At 37.6% G+C, this 16799-nt stretch overlaps 1 protein-coding gene across 1 annotated transcript; it reads right to left on the bottom strand.

Moving 5' to 3' along the window:
* Window positions 1-10618: 10618 nt before the first annotated feature.
* On the bottom strand, window positions 10619-16571 carry LOC140139746 (cytochrome P450 18a1-like). The gene is made up of 3 exons (XM_072161454.1): window positions 16091-16571; window positions 13918-14873; window positions 10619-13082 (listed from the first exon to the last, which is right to left on the bottom strand). Exons 1-2 carry the CDS (start codon window positions 16452-16454, stop codon window positions 13948-13950), a joined length of 1290 nt encoding a protein of 429 aa, XP_072017555.1. The 5' UTR covers window positions 16455-16571; the 3' UTR covers window positions 10619-13082; window positions 13918-13947.
* Window positions 16572-16799: the final 228 nt, after the last annotated feature.

Raw genomic sequence — 16799 nt, 5'->3', positions numbered from 1 at the left:
AACATCCGCCATGTAACGTTCACAATAATAGCTAATAATCATGATAATAATGTTTTGCGTGAACATGATATATTGCAAACTTAAATATCGTGATATCTGAATATGTGCTTGAAGTCAAACTTTACCATTCAGACAGCAACCTCGGGGTCCTTTACCAATACCATAGAATTGACTGAAATTTTATAATTTGATTTAATCAAAATTCCAGCCCCCTACTATTATAAGTGTAATTTGAAATCCAAGAGTGACCACCCCATTGAGATTAGTATTGATGGTTTTTATATAATTTTGGTTAAACATTATGTTCCCAATAATGATGACCCAGAATTTAATTTTGATGTCTTCTCAAAATTAGATAATGTTGATGCTTCTCGTTTAATAATTGCTGGAGACTTTAATCTTGCCATAGGCCCCTTGATTATCGCAGTTCTTGTATCGCTCATAGTAATTTCAATTCAAAGAATGCAATAGTTACCTTAATGGATGATTTCAATCTTGTCCATGTGCAGTCCAAGAGAACGCCAAATATGGATCAGGAGTATTACATAATAATACCCTGCTATGACAATAGCTGCACTAGGTTAATCGTATAATCTCCTTATGTAGTTAGCATGGCTGGGCCAGGAAATCCACAAGGTCAGCCAATGTATGTACATGTATTCGGTACATGTACCATATCTTTTACAATGGGTGATAAATTTCTGGTTTGTTTTATTTCAAAACGCAACATTCGATATTCTAAAGCTTGGTCCAAATCCAAGAGAAGAACCAACTCTAGTAATTTATGTGGTTTCAAATTATATCAGACGTTGCCTTTTTGATAGAAATGGTGTTTGTTGATGTGCACAGTTTCCCATTAGATCATAACATGCTGTTGTACATCCAAGGTCAAAGGTCCTTTAATCCATATTTGGCGTTGTTCTGGGACTGATGTGTGGCGTAACGAACATCCAAATTTGCGAGCTTACACGAACACCAAAAAAACCACTTCTTTATAGACTTGATTATATTTTAGTGTCTTCGGGCTTAATTGATAATGTTGAAGATTCTAATATTATTTGTGAAATTAAGTCTGATCACTCAATTGTGAAATGTAATATGTGACCGTCCACGGCGAATGAGCCGTAAATTCCTCCCCGGTCAATTTTGTTTTATTTTGTGTTTAAAAATAAACATCATAAACTTAAAATGGTATATCATTTGACTTCAAACGATATCCAGAAGCGGAGTTATGGTTAGTTAAACTTTGCTCCTTCAACAAAATTATAGCTTTTTTGGTTTCTATGTGTGTCTCTTTTTCCACATTGCTGGCAATAAATATCAAACAGTCATAATTGGCGGTCATTTCAAATCATCCCCAAGTCAACGAGGTTTAAGAAGGTTCTCTCATTGTTAGTTGTTGGTTATGCACAAGGAGCTTATATAGAAAGGAGAGGAAATAGATTATGTAACGCCTATTGTTCCTTTGTGCCAATTGGAGTTCCCGACACGCTATTCATCGAGAGGTACCTTTTGTTCGAGACAAAGGGCTTCCGCCATTAAATCGGTAACTGACCTGACTAGCGTATTAACGCTATAATAGGCAGGCTACTGTCAATAAGTGATGAAACGAAAGTCACGTGAAAGCGCCTATACGAACGAGAGGTACCTTTTGTACTAGTCCATCCCAAGGGTGTGCGTGAGTTGTCGCATGCACACAAAACAGAGGTTCACCTACAATACAAACCTATTGGAGCGCCCAAATTGGTTTGGGCGCTCATTTGATTATACTCAGTGAACACGCTTTGCTCTACCATTTCGCTACGGACAGTTCAGTAGCATAGGTAAAGTGTGCGCTCTGTGTGGTGGATATGAGAATCTACACAAGTAAGTTGTCTACGTTGTTTGTCAATACGCTGGCGAAGTTACGTAATAATCGGATTAACTACCATAGCAATAGGTGAAAACAATTTTTGAATATACCGCGCTGCACTGAAACGTTCACATGGTTCCTCTCATTGAACCATATCATGCTGATCACTTGCACCTGTAAGATTAGTATCTTTGAAAAGACCAGTATTGTGTTCAATCTATGATTGCAGACATACACAGGTGATTAGTTCAATCTGCTTGTAGTGCAGCGCGATATGTTCAAAATTGTTTTCACCTATTGCTATGGTAGTTAATCGGATTTATTACGTAACTTCGCCAGCGTATAGGTCTACAAAATGGATTTGAAGTAATTATGATATCACTCCTACTGTAGTATTTTTAAGGCCATTAGCCGCGGTCCACATCGTGTTTTATTATGTATAGGCCTACCATACTATTTTACATGAGCATCGCGTATATAGGAGTCTACCTGGACCTCAAATGTGATATATTTGCTATATAACTCGAGAAGCATATAGCCATACTACTTCTGAATCAATCAATAAAGCAAAGCAAATCATACTTGTAGGCCTATAATGCTATATTAAATATAATTGCGGACCAACCGATACAGCTCGATACGCCCAATGTATGAATAAACGCACCTAACAATAAAGTCGCCCAATTGAACAGCTGTAGGTGTTGATCGCACGACTTCATGAATATTGATTGGCAATATTTTCCAATATGTCAGCGCTCAAATCGGACACAATAGAACAATTGACCCTTCAGTGCGTTGGTTATGCATACCTATACAAATAACCCACCACTTGAAAAGGATGTAGCAAAAGCAAAGAAAGACCAGAGCTATTAAAAGTTCTATAGTCATCTAAGGTAGAAGCTTATTATCCACTTCAATAATAGGATTATTGATTGGTGTTGTGACTATCCAAATAAGACAGATGTCGCGCCAGCTTAAGTGACCGATGAATACGACCTTCGTACACATTTTACACCATAACTCAGAATACAATTTAGGGAATTTACGGCTCGTTTGTGCTGCCGGGTCACATATGACCATGCATCATTTATGTTTCATACAAACAAACAAACAAAGCCCCCATCAATATACGCGCATGATTCTTGGGGTGTAATTATACGGTGACATGAAAGTAGGCCACCTACGACAGCCTTCGTTAAAAGCGTCTCTGAAGTAAGAGTAAATCAGATTTGATAGAGCATCAACTACCGCCCGCGGTGATAGATATCCGATAATAATTATGCTTAGAATTATGTTAAGGCGATTTAATACCCTGATTTTCATCAGTACCCATCTTCTTTTTTTTTGTTGCAAATTTATAAAGTATATAAATATGTTCATCATCTCATGTCCTGAAGTTATAAAATATCTCTACATACAAAGTGGTTTTAAACCATTTTAGAAAATCATTTTAGCCCTATATATTTTTTGTTTACTGTATCCTGGTAACTGAGATGTGTGTTTCATAACAACCTATAATTTATTCTATTGAACATGTCCAAGTAGAATACATGAATAGAATATATTAAATCCTTTGTTATACTATCTATAGAAATATACTCACTGATTATAACACTGAATAAATTAAATAGGCCTAAATAATCTCTTCCACATAGACAATTTAATACTACTCCATGTATGTATCTTCTATAATATGTGATGCGATCAAGCAAAATCAGTCGGAACTCGGAAATATTGAATTTGAGATATAGCCGAATAAAGGAAATATTTCCCTTTGTTTCCTCTTGTTTTGGAAACTCTTTAATTGGATGAACTTCGCTATTCCGAAGGTTCGCTATTCCGAAGGTTTGCTATTCCGAAGGTTCACTATTCCGAAAATTAAAAAGGTTCTCTATTACGAAGGTTCTCTATTCCGAAAACAGAAAAGGTTCTCTGTTCCGAATATGAAAAAGGGTTCTCTATTCCGAATATGAAAAATGGGTTCTCTATTCCGAAAACGAAAGAAGGTTCTTTATTCCGAAATTAGTCACCGTGTTCTCTACTCCGAATATGAAAAAAGGTTCTCTATTCCGAATATGACAAAAGAGTTCTCCATTCCAAAATATAAAACAGGTTCTTTATTCCGAAATGAGGCCCGTAAAGGAAAGAAAAGAGCTTAGTGAGTATGTAAAACAGCTTAATAAGCAAAGAAAAGATACCTTAATGGACCCATAAAAAGAGACCTTGGAGGGCCTGTAAAAAGCAAAGAAGAGATACCTTAGGAATAATGGACAAGAAAAGAGACCTTTGTTGGCCCGTAGACCCTAAAGCAAAGACAATATGCATTATTACAAGGTATCTTTTCTTAAACTTTTACGGGCCCCTGAGGTCCCCTTTCTTTGCTTTTACTGCCCCATAGTAAGATATGTTTTCTTCACTTTTTACGGGCCCCCTAGGGGCCCGGGGTAACGTACCCGGTTACCACCTTTGTCGGCGGCACTGGATGTAGGCCTACATAATGGTAAAATTATGTTGAATTTTCAGTTTGACTAATTGGTAATACTTGATGACCATGCATGATGACGGTGAGGTGACTACCTTATATGCAAATTGTATGCAAAGTAGCTAATTTTCTATTGTTCTTCACGTGCCAAACATTACAAACTCCACAGTTACAAACCTCAAACTATTCTCTACCTTTACAAGTAATTAGAGGAACTCAAGATAAAAAAAAAAAAACCAAAAAACACATGACACATTGGTAAAGCGGAATTGGTATTCGGAATAGAGAACCTTTTTTCATATTCGGAGTAGAGAACACGGTGACTTGTTTCGGAATAAAGAACCTTAATTCGTTTTCGGAATAGAGAACCCATATTTGAATATTCGGAATAGAGAACCTTTTTTCATATTCGGAATAGAGAACCTTTCTATTTTCGGAATAGAGATCCTGTTTGTGTTTTGGGAATTTTCGGAATAGAGAACCTTCGGAATAGAGAACCGTTTTTTCGGAATAGCAAACCTTTAATTACATTCGGAATAGCGAATGGTAAAATTACACGTTCGGAAAAGCGAACCTTCGGCATAGCGAACCTTCGGAATGGCGGACCTTCGGAATAGCGAGAGGACCCCCTTTAATTCCTCATATTTTTGGAACTGGTTGTTCAATTTCAATGGGGTTTTCTGCAAAATCCAGCTTTGTTAATGTGTTTTACTATCCTGTAAGAAACTGAAAATTTATTATTGCCGAGTTCCGACTGATTTTGCTTGATCGCATCACATATGTTGTTAGGAAAAGAGATTAAAAAGGCTATAAGGTCATCAAAGGTCAGGTTATAGGTCAATTGGTTCAGGTCAAATTCAGGCATCAATTTTTAATACATGTGATAGTCTGTGATATCATACATGTCATAATGAGGCATCAATTTTGATATTTTGTCTGTTACTGGATATATAATGGAAATGTGTGAGGTGGATATACTAAAATACCTTGGGATGTAAATGGTGAGTACAATTTAGATTACCTAGTTGAGTTGGATTGGGCAAATAAATATAAAATAGTTACCAAAATCACAAAAATGAAGCTTACGGAAAACTACCTAATATGGTGGTATATGTGACAAAAATACAATCTTTTTCAACATTGCTGTAGTGTGGTTGTGGTAACCTGTTACCTATGGCTTAATTATAATTAAGTTTCAGTGACATAGTGTTGCAAGTTCAAAATACAAAATATAGCTCGACATTGAAAATAGAAGCATTTTAACCGGTTCGTTTTTTGATAGTTGTGGAGCACCAAGTTCATGAAGTCATAAAAGAAATCAGGGACCACTTATTCCCATTTTACATATCAACATTATTTCCCTAATGTGTTAGCAACACATATCCAAAATTTTAACGAAATCCGTTGATAGTAAGCTTTCCAAAATGAAGTGAATTTAAATCATCAGTGATGTACCTCCTTTTGGCTTCTATCTTCAAAAGCATGTAAGCTACATTGATACCGATGCCACCAATAAAACGAGAAGATTTGCCCCTTCATTTTGCATACCACTTTGTCCAATTTTTTTGTAATTTCTTCACAAAATGCAAAAAAATGCAAAAAAAAAAAATCAATGGGTGTAGTACCCCCTTAAGTAGCACAATAGACCACTATTATACTTATGGTTATATACCCTACTGTGTCCTCCCGGCATAAAAGTGTTATGGTTCTGCTCCACTTTTCAATCTTTTTGGTTTCTGAAGAGTCTGGAGAATCTTTGCTTGCATGTTGTCAAATTTGTAACCCGCGAGTTCTATTCCGTTTCCATGGCAATGGTCACGCTATTTACGGATTTTTGTTATTTTTTGCCTAGAGTAGAAAGTTCATATTTGGTGTACAGAATACATGTGACATGTATTCTGTACACCAAATTCCACTCCCTTTCAACTTCCAAAACTCTCTCCCATCTGTTTCTCTTTCTCCTCCCCTTACCCCCCCACACACACACAATAGATAAATAACTTGAATAAATAGACTATACTGTAATATAACTTCAATCTGCAATAAATGTTAGTATTTATACAGCGCCTTTCACATGTGAACATGTACCAAAGCGCTTCACATTTATTCCGCCGTCGTTAGAATATGTCAGCTGCCATACAATGCGCAAGGCATGCTCATACCTTTGGGCGGCGCTCAATGGACAGTATTCATAACAGCTCCCATTTCACACCTGGGTGGAGAGGAGTAATCGAGATAAAGTGCCTTACTCAAGGGCAGAACACGATGGCGTCACCGGGGCTCGAACCCGCAACCTTTCGATTATGAGTCGTAGCCCGTTCCGCTCGGCCACCGTGCTCTCGATCTGCGATATGCATATTAATAGACACTCGAGTAGTCTTCAAGTGTCTATTCTGTTATAAACTCGGTTGGAATATTTCCATGGTCTATAGACGAATCCAATTTCACGCAGTCCTATACCTGGCTGCCCAAGTTGGTCCCCGTCGACTCAATTTCACCTAAAATGTGAAATAATGCGGCCTTGGAGGGCATTTTAAACTGCATTATATCACCCGTGTTACAAGTAGACAAAAGAATGATGACAGTTTACAACACAAAAGAATGTAACATCGATTTTTAAGCGGGTTTTTGGTGTTGCGGGGACCCAAAGATGGCCGACAAAATCCTGACCATGACTTGGCTCGTTGGATTCGTCTATATCTATTCACAGCACAATAAGCTAAGACTAATTTGGAAATCGATCCATGCTTTCAAATGTAGATGGACTTGTTCGACTTCTCTGCTCGTGAATATTGCACTGCGAAATTTAAAAACTTGACAGCTATCTTCAAACCTGATATTCTGCGGTTTTTCGATTATGTAACGAACTGAAATGAAACTCGAAAATGCTTCCTACAATTTTAAGTTGTTAACAAAGGGTACAGACAAAGAGATCGATAATGATGTCAGTCAAGAACTTAGGCAGGATAATAGGAAACCACGTGACCAAAACCAAAACTAAAACTCTTTGAGATGACCGAGTGTCACTTGAATTTAATACTCAGGGATACAGAAATGGACAGGTTTATGGTAACAAGCGGCAAAGTGGATGGAAGCTCAGAATGACCCAAAGGATGACACGCGGTGGCGTAGCCAGGTTTAATAGAAACCCGGGATAGAAACATGGGACTGAGACCCGGAGGCTGGGAGCATAAACTCGTGAATGTTCCGAAAATAGAGCGGTAACCGCACCATAGCTGAACTATGTGGCTTCGGCACTATATTGTGGTATACCACTGTCACCATTTCGAGATGGAGACCCAAAATAGGAATATTTACCAGTCTTATGAGGAGTAGCACCCCAATGGGGAAATTTTTTATTACATTCTGTTTTATTTTATTTTTACATTTGATCCCACTCAGGGTCATATCTTCTTGACATTTCAAGATATGAAAATGACCCACAATATGAATATTAACCCAGGTTTAACGAGGAGTGTCACCCCGGTAGGAAAATTACTTTTTTCTATTCTTTACTTTTTTTGTCTTTCATTTGACAACACGCGGAGTGTCTTATTTTCTTTGGATTTCGAGATATGGAAAAGGACCCAAAATAGGAATACTGACCTGGGTCTTATGAGGAGTACGTGTCACCCCCGGTGGGGAAAATAATTTTAATACAAGATATGAAAAGGACCCACAATATAAATATTAACCTAGGTCTAACGAGGAGTGTCATCCCCAGTAGGAAAATTACTTTTATTCTATTCTTTTTTTTTTCTTCTTTCATTTGATACCACTCTAGGGTCATACCTTCTTGGCATTTCAAGATATGAAAAGGACCCAAAATATAAATATTGACACAGGTGTTATGAGGAATGTGACCACCGGTGGAGAAGAAATTACTTACATTATATCATTTATATATTTTCAATCAATAGCTAAGCTAACGATTTGCATAAGAATGTTTTGCAAGGTATAGGAGGTGTGGTGAGGCGCGGAGTGAGGTGGTGTGCTCACTGACTGAGATCGCACGATAGATGACGGACGTGTTGATTTTCATAAAGGGAAGAGATGGGAAGGAATGCCAGAAAGAACAGAGGAACAAATTCTAACTCGGAGACTACTTGACAGGCAACTTTGAGTGTTTCAGGAAGATGCTGATAGGATGGAAGTTGGGTAAGGAAGATAGCAGGATAAGGGTAAGTGTTACCTATTCCTTGTATCCGCAGCAACGTCCAGTTCAGTCTATCAACCGAAGCTCGGTGCTCCCCAATATATGTGTATATTAATGTTTTATTGCAGGTATGCAAGGAGGGGCGGGGCGGGATTGAAAATGCTTTATTCACGGTTGAGTTCACGAATTAGGGAATAAACCTTGTTCTCTTTCATTTTACACCACTCGGGGGGGTGACCCATATAAATATTGACCAAGGGCTTATTATGAGTGCCACCCCGGGTGGGAATTTTTTTTTAATTATATTCTTTACTTCTTCCTCTTTCATTTGACACTTTCATTTGATTTCATATCTTCGTGGCATTTAAAGATATGTCCATTTCAGACCAAAAGGTTAGTAAGTAAGTTTGTAAATATACAGGGGAAAGAAGAATTACGCATCGTACACTAGCACATTTAAACATGAATTTACAAATGGAAACATTACATGCATAGGCAGATACACCAGAGAAAAAACTCCGGACATACCTGCCTGTGCGGGGACTTGAACCCCAGACCTCTCGCTTGTCGGGCGAGCGCTCTACCACTGAGCTACACAGACTGTCCCTGCTAAACAGGACTCAAGTCTGGTACTTATGGATATGAGCAGTCAAGGGTGAACAGTACAAACAACACATTACATACCAGTGTACGATATCAATGATGCTTACCCGCCAGCCTAATATAATCATACAAACAGAGGAAGAGGCTTACGCATCATACACTGGAACATGGAAACATTCAAACATTACAACTAGCGCACGAGATCAAATTAATGATGCTTTTAAGCATCGTTATTCTTAATATATCAATATACAGGGGAACGAAGAATTACGCATTCTACACTAAGTCTACACTAGCACATTTAAACATTAATTTACAAATGGAAACATTACATGATAGGCAGATACACCAGAGAAAAAACTCTGGACATACCTGCCTGTGCGGTAAGTTTGTAAGTTAATAAGTAACATACTAAAACTGATACCATTTCATGGTTCAGCAAAAATGATGATATCAGTGGCTTACAGGCTGAAATTACTACAATTATAATCCGCCCCTGTAGTTATATTCAATAATGTTCTGTATAAGCAGGATGCTGGCTTTGGGTTGTGTTGTTGTACTTGGCGTTGAACTTTGTACATACATACAGTCACAAACAAGATACATATTTGGTGATAATTAAGGAATTAATAACTCAGACTGCTCTATGTAATCCGACCATATGGTTACATTCAATAATGTTCTGTATCACATGAACTTTGAGTTGTGTCGTTGTGCTTGGCGTTGAACTTTGTACATACAGTCACAAACAAGATACATATTTGGTGCATACGCACCAATATGAACCTCGTGCCAATGGATCCATGCTCACGTATATAAGTGACGCCCGGGGGGGCACTCGAATATGAAAGTGACGTACCTGTGCCCACCAGCGTACGAAAGTAGGGGTCTATCAGTGTAGACATTTTCAGAAAAAAGGGGTCATTCGGTGTTTGCAATGTCAAAAATGGGGTGATTTTGTATGAGAGCGCCCGAAATTTCACATCATTAACAATAAAAAAATGCTTTTTACTCAATTTTACAGTACAAAATAGACAAAACTCTTCTTTTTTTTTTCAAAATGGACTAAAAAAAATTGTTCAAAAAAAGGGGGTCATTCAGTGTAGGCTACTGAAAAACCGGGGTCATTGGGTGTAGGATTTGCCAAAAATAACGGGGTCATTTCATGGGCACATGACGTTTGTCAATATATGGGAGTTCCCCCCCCCCGGAATACTAGACGCCATTAACCCACCATAAAACTCTATGACCTACCATGACACCCCTTGAACAACCGTTTAACACTTGACTCACCATGACACCTCATGACCCACCATGACACTACTAAATGATCCATGATACCCCTTGACCCGCCATGATACCCCATGATTCACCACGACACCCCATGACCCACAATGACACCCTTTGTCCTGCGCCCTTTATCCCACCATGAAACCCATTCACCTACCAAGATATCCATTAACCCATCCTGACATCCCATGACCCACCATGACACCCCTTGACCCATCTGTATTTCCCATGACGCACTTTTTTGCCCCAACCCAGCAAACATTGCAGTACTGTACCAAAATTGTGCCAATAAAGTACAATACTGTCCACCTCCCGGTATTGGACCAATAAATGTTTGCACACTGGCGTCGAACTGGGCCAGTACTGGTGCTAATTTATTGAACAATATTATATTTTCTGGCTGATCATGCCAGTGAACAGCCAGTGTGGGGAAAGCGAATGAGAGTCATGATTGGGTACTGGACCAGTTCGCCGTTGGTGTGCAAGCATTTATTGGCCCAATCACGGGGCCCAATATTGGCCCATTTAAAGGAGTATTTCGTGATCCTAGCATCCTCTATTTATGTCATTTTTCATTAGATATCCACGAAAAAACCTATTCCCAAAATTTCAGTTGATTCCGATTTTGCGTTCGCGAGTTATGCATGATCATGTGTATTACACTGCTCCATAGACAATACGTTGTAATTTCGTTCTTGTGCACCAGAACGAAATTCAAATTTCACGATATCTTTGCTAAACGAATTAATCTGCAAGAAATATTTTGTACATAAACATTATGTAGCCAGAGGTTTCCAGTGATGTAAAAATCTCAACCTTTTTTTGAGAAAAGTGGGGGGATGAGGCTGTGGATCACGAAATGCCCTTTTAAGTAATGTTTGCAGGGAACATGGCACCCTTGACCGACCATGACACCCTCTGACCCTCCCGATACCCCTTATCGCGGATTCGTGGCATTTGAGAACCAAGGATCCAAAATCAAAATGACAAACAATTCTCTTTATAATTGAATTTGATAAAAAAAAGTTAATATTTATTCCAAAATATCATAAATAAAAATACCGCTAAAAATACCCCCATTGTTTAAATTGCCAATCTGAAGACCGCCGACCAGATGGTTCATGATTCAACTCAATTCAGTCACTTTTTTTACACGAAAGTGGCCCAAGCTGTTTATGACTACTTTACACAATTGGCCATATCTTGGTCTGTCGACCACCGATTTTATTGAAATAAAGCTAATGTAGTAGCTTAAGAAATACCTTGACGACCAATTAAAATACAATCAATAGGTGACATGTTTGCGTACGTCTTCATTATTAACTAAATACAAACTATAGATGGCGCTATTTATCCTAAATCAAATTTCTCTATTTGCAAGGGGTAAGTGATTATAATACTGCCATTAAAACAGCTGCAATAGGTGAAACAAGCAACAAGGAAATATTGTAAACATATTTTATCAAACAATAAAAGGAATTATTTATATTAAAAGCTTGAAAGAGTAATTTCCAGTAACTAAATAGCGCCACCAATTTTGTCATTAATATAGATACATTTTATATCCGAAAAAGCTTTAAAAATTCCTATAAAAGTGAATAATTTTGTAAAAGAGGTGAAATTAAAGTTGAGAATGATTCAAAAACATCTGTATTTAATAGCATGATATCACATTTAGCTGTTTAAGCCTAATGTTTGGTTGTACATGATGTTTTGTTTGAAAAACTAATACATGATCCCATCAAACAACCGTGGAGTACGGTATCGGTGATAATAATGCGACATCGTCGTCTTCATTGTAGAATCTGAGTTTCCTTTCTACTGGAAAAGGCTTGGAAATGCAATTAAATGAATGAAAAATCACGAAATTTTCCAAAAATGAGCTCTTAAATTAGAGATTTTCGATTTGGAGCTATTTTTCTTCTGGATTTTTTCATCTTTGGACACGAGTCTGGATTTCCAACAATTACAACTGGATAAGAAGTCCGGAAATCCGAACTCCTCTATAAGAGGTGTGCATCTATTTTCTTGAATAGCCCAATACACACAAAATTATGAGAAATTTCAATCATTTAATGCAATATTATAACATTATCATACAAAATAGATTAGCATTTCTTTGACATAAAATGTTAGTTTTTACTGTCAGATATATCCCCTTTTATTTTTGAGCCGAACAACTACGTCAAAGCAAAGAAAATTGGAATTTACTTCCAGCGCGTATGTCGCCAATACGTACCACTCCTTCGGTCATGTTATGATACGACCCTTTGTTGTGTAGATCACCGTCCCGCACTGTGTGTTATGAACATCGTGTATGCGTTCGACTAATAATTCCATCGTAATAATAAAATATCGGATTTTGACAAAACTACAGCACCTAGAGTCTTCATTTTTGCAGGGTATATTGGTTTAATAAAGTACAATATAATTGTGTAAAAAATCAGTGAGGGCGTCCTCAACAGCAAATGTTATAATATGGCTTTAATGTCAACATAATCATTACTTCTACTAGAAACGATCGCGCTTCTTTGCCGTCATTGTAAATGGCTTTGTAGAGTAATTGAACGCAAAGATCCCTTCTAGACTCGGACCTGGCTCGCCTTCCGGGACACCCAGCTCAAACTGATGTAAGATATGCGTTATAAAGAGGAAGATCTCCATACGTGCTAGATTCTCTCCCAGGCAAACACGTCGACCTGTAACGATGAACAAATTGCGGTGAGGAAGGTTAGACGCGATAGCTGCAAGTAATGTACTAAAAAACACAATTCATCCCGGCCATAATATCAAATTAATACTGTAGGTCTAGAAAAAGGGTTTTGGGATTCCCCTTTTCCCACATCTCTTCACTATGAGCTTAAACTTGCGAAGCTAGACATATTAATTTTCATTGGTTGTCAAAGAAATAATACCGAACATTTGACCCTATACAGTAGATACATGTAGTAGGAACATTTTATGAATTTTTTAATTTTGTGATTTTTAAAATTTCACTAATACTCGTGCCCCGGACTCGTGCTAATTTTCTAGCGTTTCAAAAATTCAGAATTTTAAATGCCAATTATTTTTACACTGGAATAAGTAAGTGAACTTAACATTTTGGAATTTTGGCCATTATTACAACCCAAACACAAAATCGTTTTTAAAACGTTATAAACGTGTTAAAAACGCGTTTTGGTTTTGGTCAAAACGTTTTAATAACATAAATGCCGGGTCATATAAAAGGTCAGGAAAACGTTTTTAACATAAATGCCGGGTCATATAAAAGGTCAGGAAAACGTTTTAATAACATAAATGCCGGGTCATATAAAAGGTCAGGAAAACGTTTTAAATCTTTTATATGAAAAAACACTACAACAGCATTTTCAAAATGTTGTCAAAATGTAACTGCAAATTTTTTATCAACACATTAAATAACATTATACGTGTTATAATGTTTTGCATCAAGTTGAAATATTACTGGATGTATTAAAACGTTTTGATATCCTTTATATCCTGATATCAACTAATTTGCATAAATTTCTTACGTACCTGCACTAAACGGAATCAAATCCACATTCTCTACCAGATGTCCATTGTCGTCCAAAAACCGACCCGGATCAAACTTATCTGGATGTGGCCACGTATCTGGATCATTATGAACACCCCATATATTAGCCATGAACATCGTTCCCTTTGGTATGGAATATCCAAAAGTGTCGCGTCTTCTGCCGCTGCGTGCATGACTCCCATTGGAACAGTTGCACATAGTCTCATACATTCGTTTATGACCGCCTGAGTGAACGGCAGATCACATTGATCATCCATAGTAGGCAACCGGTCCCGCCCTACTGTGTCGTCAATTTCGTCCTGTACTTTTTTAAAGATTTTAGGATGTCGCAGCAAGTATACTAAGACCCAGAGAATCTGATAGGAGCTCGTGTCTGTACCCGCCATAAACAGAGACGCCACCGTTCTACCAACACTTTCGTCATTAATGTACTCACTCAGATTTTCCTTCTCATATAACTTTTTCAGGTAAACATCGATCAAGCACTCGATTGTTCCCGAATCAAATTTGTTCTTCCGTCGCATAATGTTACCGTTAACTATCGCCATGAACTCGTTCTTTGTTTTCGCGAGAATTTCATTCGCCTTTGACGGTAAGAGACGAAGAATTTTGACAATGTTTTTGAAACCTGCTGTACCCGCTAACTTCACAATACGATCTTCAACATGAAGTAGATTTTTGAATTCCTTATCCCCGTATTCGTATCTGTGTGCAACAGTATCAAGACTTGTAATGTTCGAAATTGTGTTTAATATCAGAGAACTTGGATCAAAACTTGCTCCATTTTGGTCTTCAAAATGCTTGAAGAGAATTTCCAGTTCTGAGCAGATTTGGGTTTCGAAAACAGCTTTTCCTACGCCAAAACGACGAAAAACTCCAAGCGTAAATGCGCGTTGTGCCTTCCAGTTGGGCCCTGATGCGTTTACAATACCAGTTGCTGTAAAGAAAAAAAAGTACATTTTTACACATTTACCTTATGAGTATTGTCTTGCGCGCTTTCGAACTTGTATATTTATTTATTCCCAACACAATTGGAGCCGCATCCCTAGTTTTTCGTGTCAAATACATGTAGTTTCTATATTTCATATGCCAATTAGTGCCACGTAATCGTATTATCATAGCTAAGGGTCAGGTCTTAAATTTTTCTAATAATCTTTTACTATATACAGCAATAACATTTCCACCTAGTACCTGGATTGTCGGACTTTATGCAATTACGTTTTAATTAATTTCTTGAGATATGGTCAGACAAGTTTCCTTCTCAGAGTTCAAGAAACACTGGTAACTAAGCGCAACTACAAGAAATTAACCAAAGTTAATAGACTATAACGGAAATTTAATTTTTAGCATAAAATCAAAGGCACCTTTTGAAATCCATTTCAGAATTGCACACAATATTATAAAGGTGTCAGTCATCTTTAGTAGTGTGCCCAGAAATAAAGCGGACCCTCGGGCCAAATGCCCGCGAAAATCACAACTGCGCGTTATTAAAACGTAACCCTTTTACAAGTGTGAGAAAATGCAATGAAAAATGTGTGTAGCCAATGAACAAAGGGAAGAAAACCCCATTGGTCATGACCAAACACTTACATCATGAGATAAAGAAAAAGGAGAAGAAAACATCCTCTGTGCCTGACAGAACTTTTATATTAAGATAGTGGCTGCCGCCGATATACAATTGTAATCTACGAATAGACACTATCAATTAAACTTGTTTTTTAGCATCAGAAAAAAAAAGCAAGTTTAATTCAGGCCCACAAATATTTGTAAGGGATCGTCAAAGTTTCGGCCAAGGGCCGAAATGGCTCGCAAAAATGTTTCTTGCACTGGGTGTGCTCGCTGCATATGTTCGATATGTGGCTTATAGCCTCATAGCCCATACCAAGAACGGTTTCTGAAAAGGTCAAATTAGGGGGAGCATATAGGCTGAAAGTCGCTATAAAATAGGCTGATTTTGCATGATTTTCTCTGGATCCGCCTCCGCATACACTATTTAAATTGAAAGAGTAGGGCACAAAATGTACTTCATTCGTTTGTTTTAATGTTTAACAGTGCTCTGAACCAACTGACTTTCATTTGTGGATTGATTGTTTGTTCATTAAGTCTAGGGAAAAGTAAAAGGTTAAAAATATAACGTAAAAATCGCGGTCTTACCTTCGTCATTTTGGAAATGTGTTGCCGTTGGTCGATCATTAAGTTTGGGGTTCATAAATGCCTCTTTCACTGCTTCTTGGCTGTTCAGAACAACACACAATTGATCTCCTAAATATAAACTGAAGACACATCCATACTTCTTGCTCAGTTGAAGTAAAACGGCTGGTAACGGAAGACCATAGAACCGAGAATAGACGGCGATATTTGGTAGGTATCCTAACAGTGGAAAACACCAAGGACCAGGCGGGATGTTACTGGGACGTCGAAATTTCACTATGAAGATATAAGCCACAATAAATGAGAGAATTGTGACGAGAACTAGACGTAGATTGAAGAAAGCAGCAAATAAATGCCAAAATGCCATTTTATTTTCTAAGTATTGGCCAACAAAAGTGATACTTTATAATAGTTATGGTTTTAGTATTCGGCACAGTCGACCGGTAGACCTCTAAATACGCGGACTGAAATAGAATAACTAATATCAATGTTTAGCTCAGTTTTGTTTTATATGTGTCCAATTTCAGTAATTGGATGATAATAATAATATTCCTATGGAATTGTTCCAAGTCTTGAAAGCGTTCTGCGAAGACCAAACATTAAGCTGAATAATTTTGTTGGTTGGTTGCCAAAAAGTGCGAGCAGTAATAAAGCCCATAAAGTTCAAAAACTAACTTTGTACACCCATTCTTATATCTGAGAAAAAATAGAT

Source organism: Amphiura filiformis, chromosome 18 (genome assembly GCF_039555335.1).
Source record: "Amphiura filiformis chromosome 18, Afil_fr2py, whole genome shotgun sequence".
Taxonomy (NCBI): Eukaryota; Metazoa; Echinodermata; class Ophiuroidea; order Amphilepidida; family Amphiuridae; genus Amphiura; species Amphiura filiformis.
This window is presented reverse-complemented; position numbering and strand designations above follow the sequence as displayed.

Excerpts from the sequence above, each read along its gene's own strand:
- LOC140139746 (XM_072161454.1), bottom strand. The coding sequence starts at position 16,454 with ATGGCATTTTGGCATTTATTTGCTGCTTTCTTCAATCTACGTCTAGTT. Across the intron at positions 14,874-16,090 it reads ACATTTCCAAAATGACGAAG|CAACTGGTATTGTAAACGCA; the intron begins GTAAGACCGCGA and ends TTTTCTTTACAG.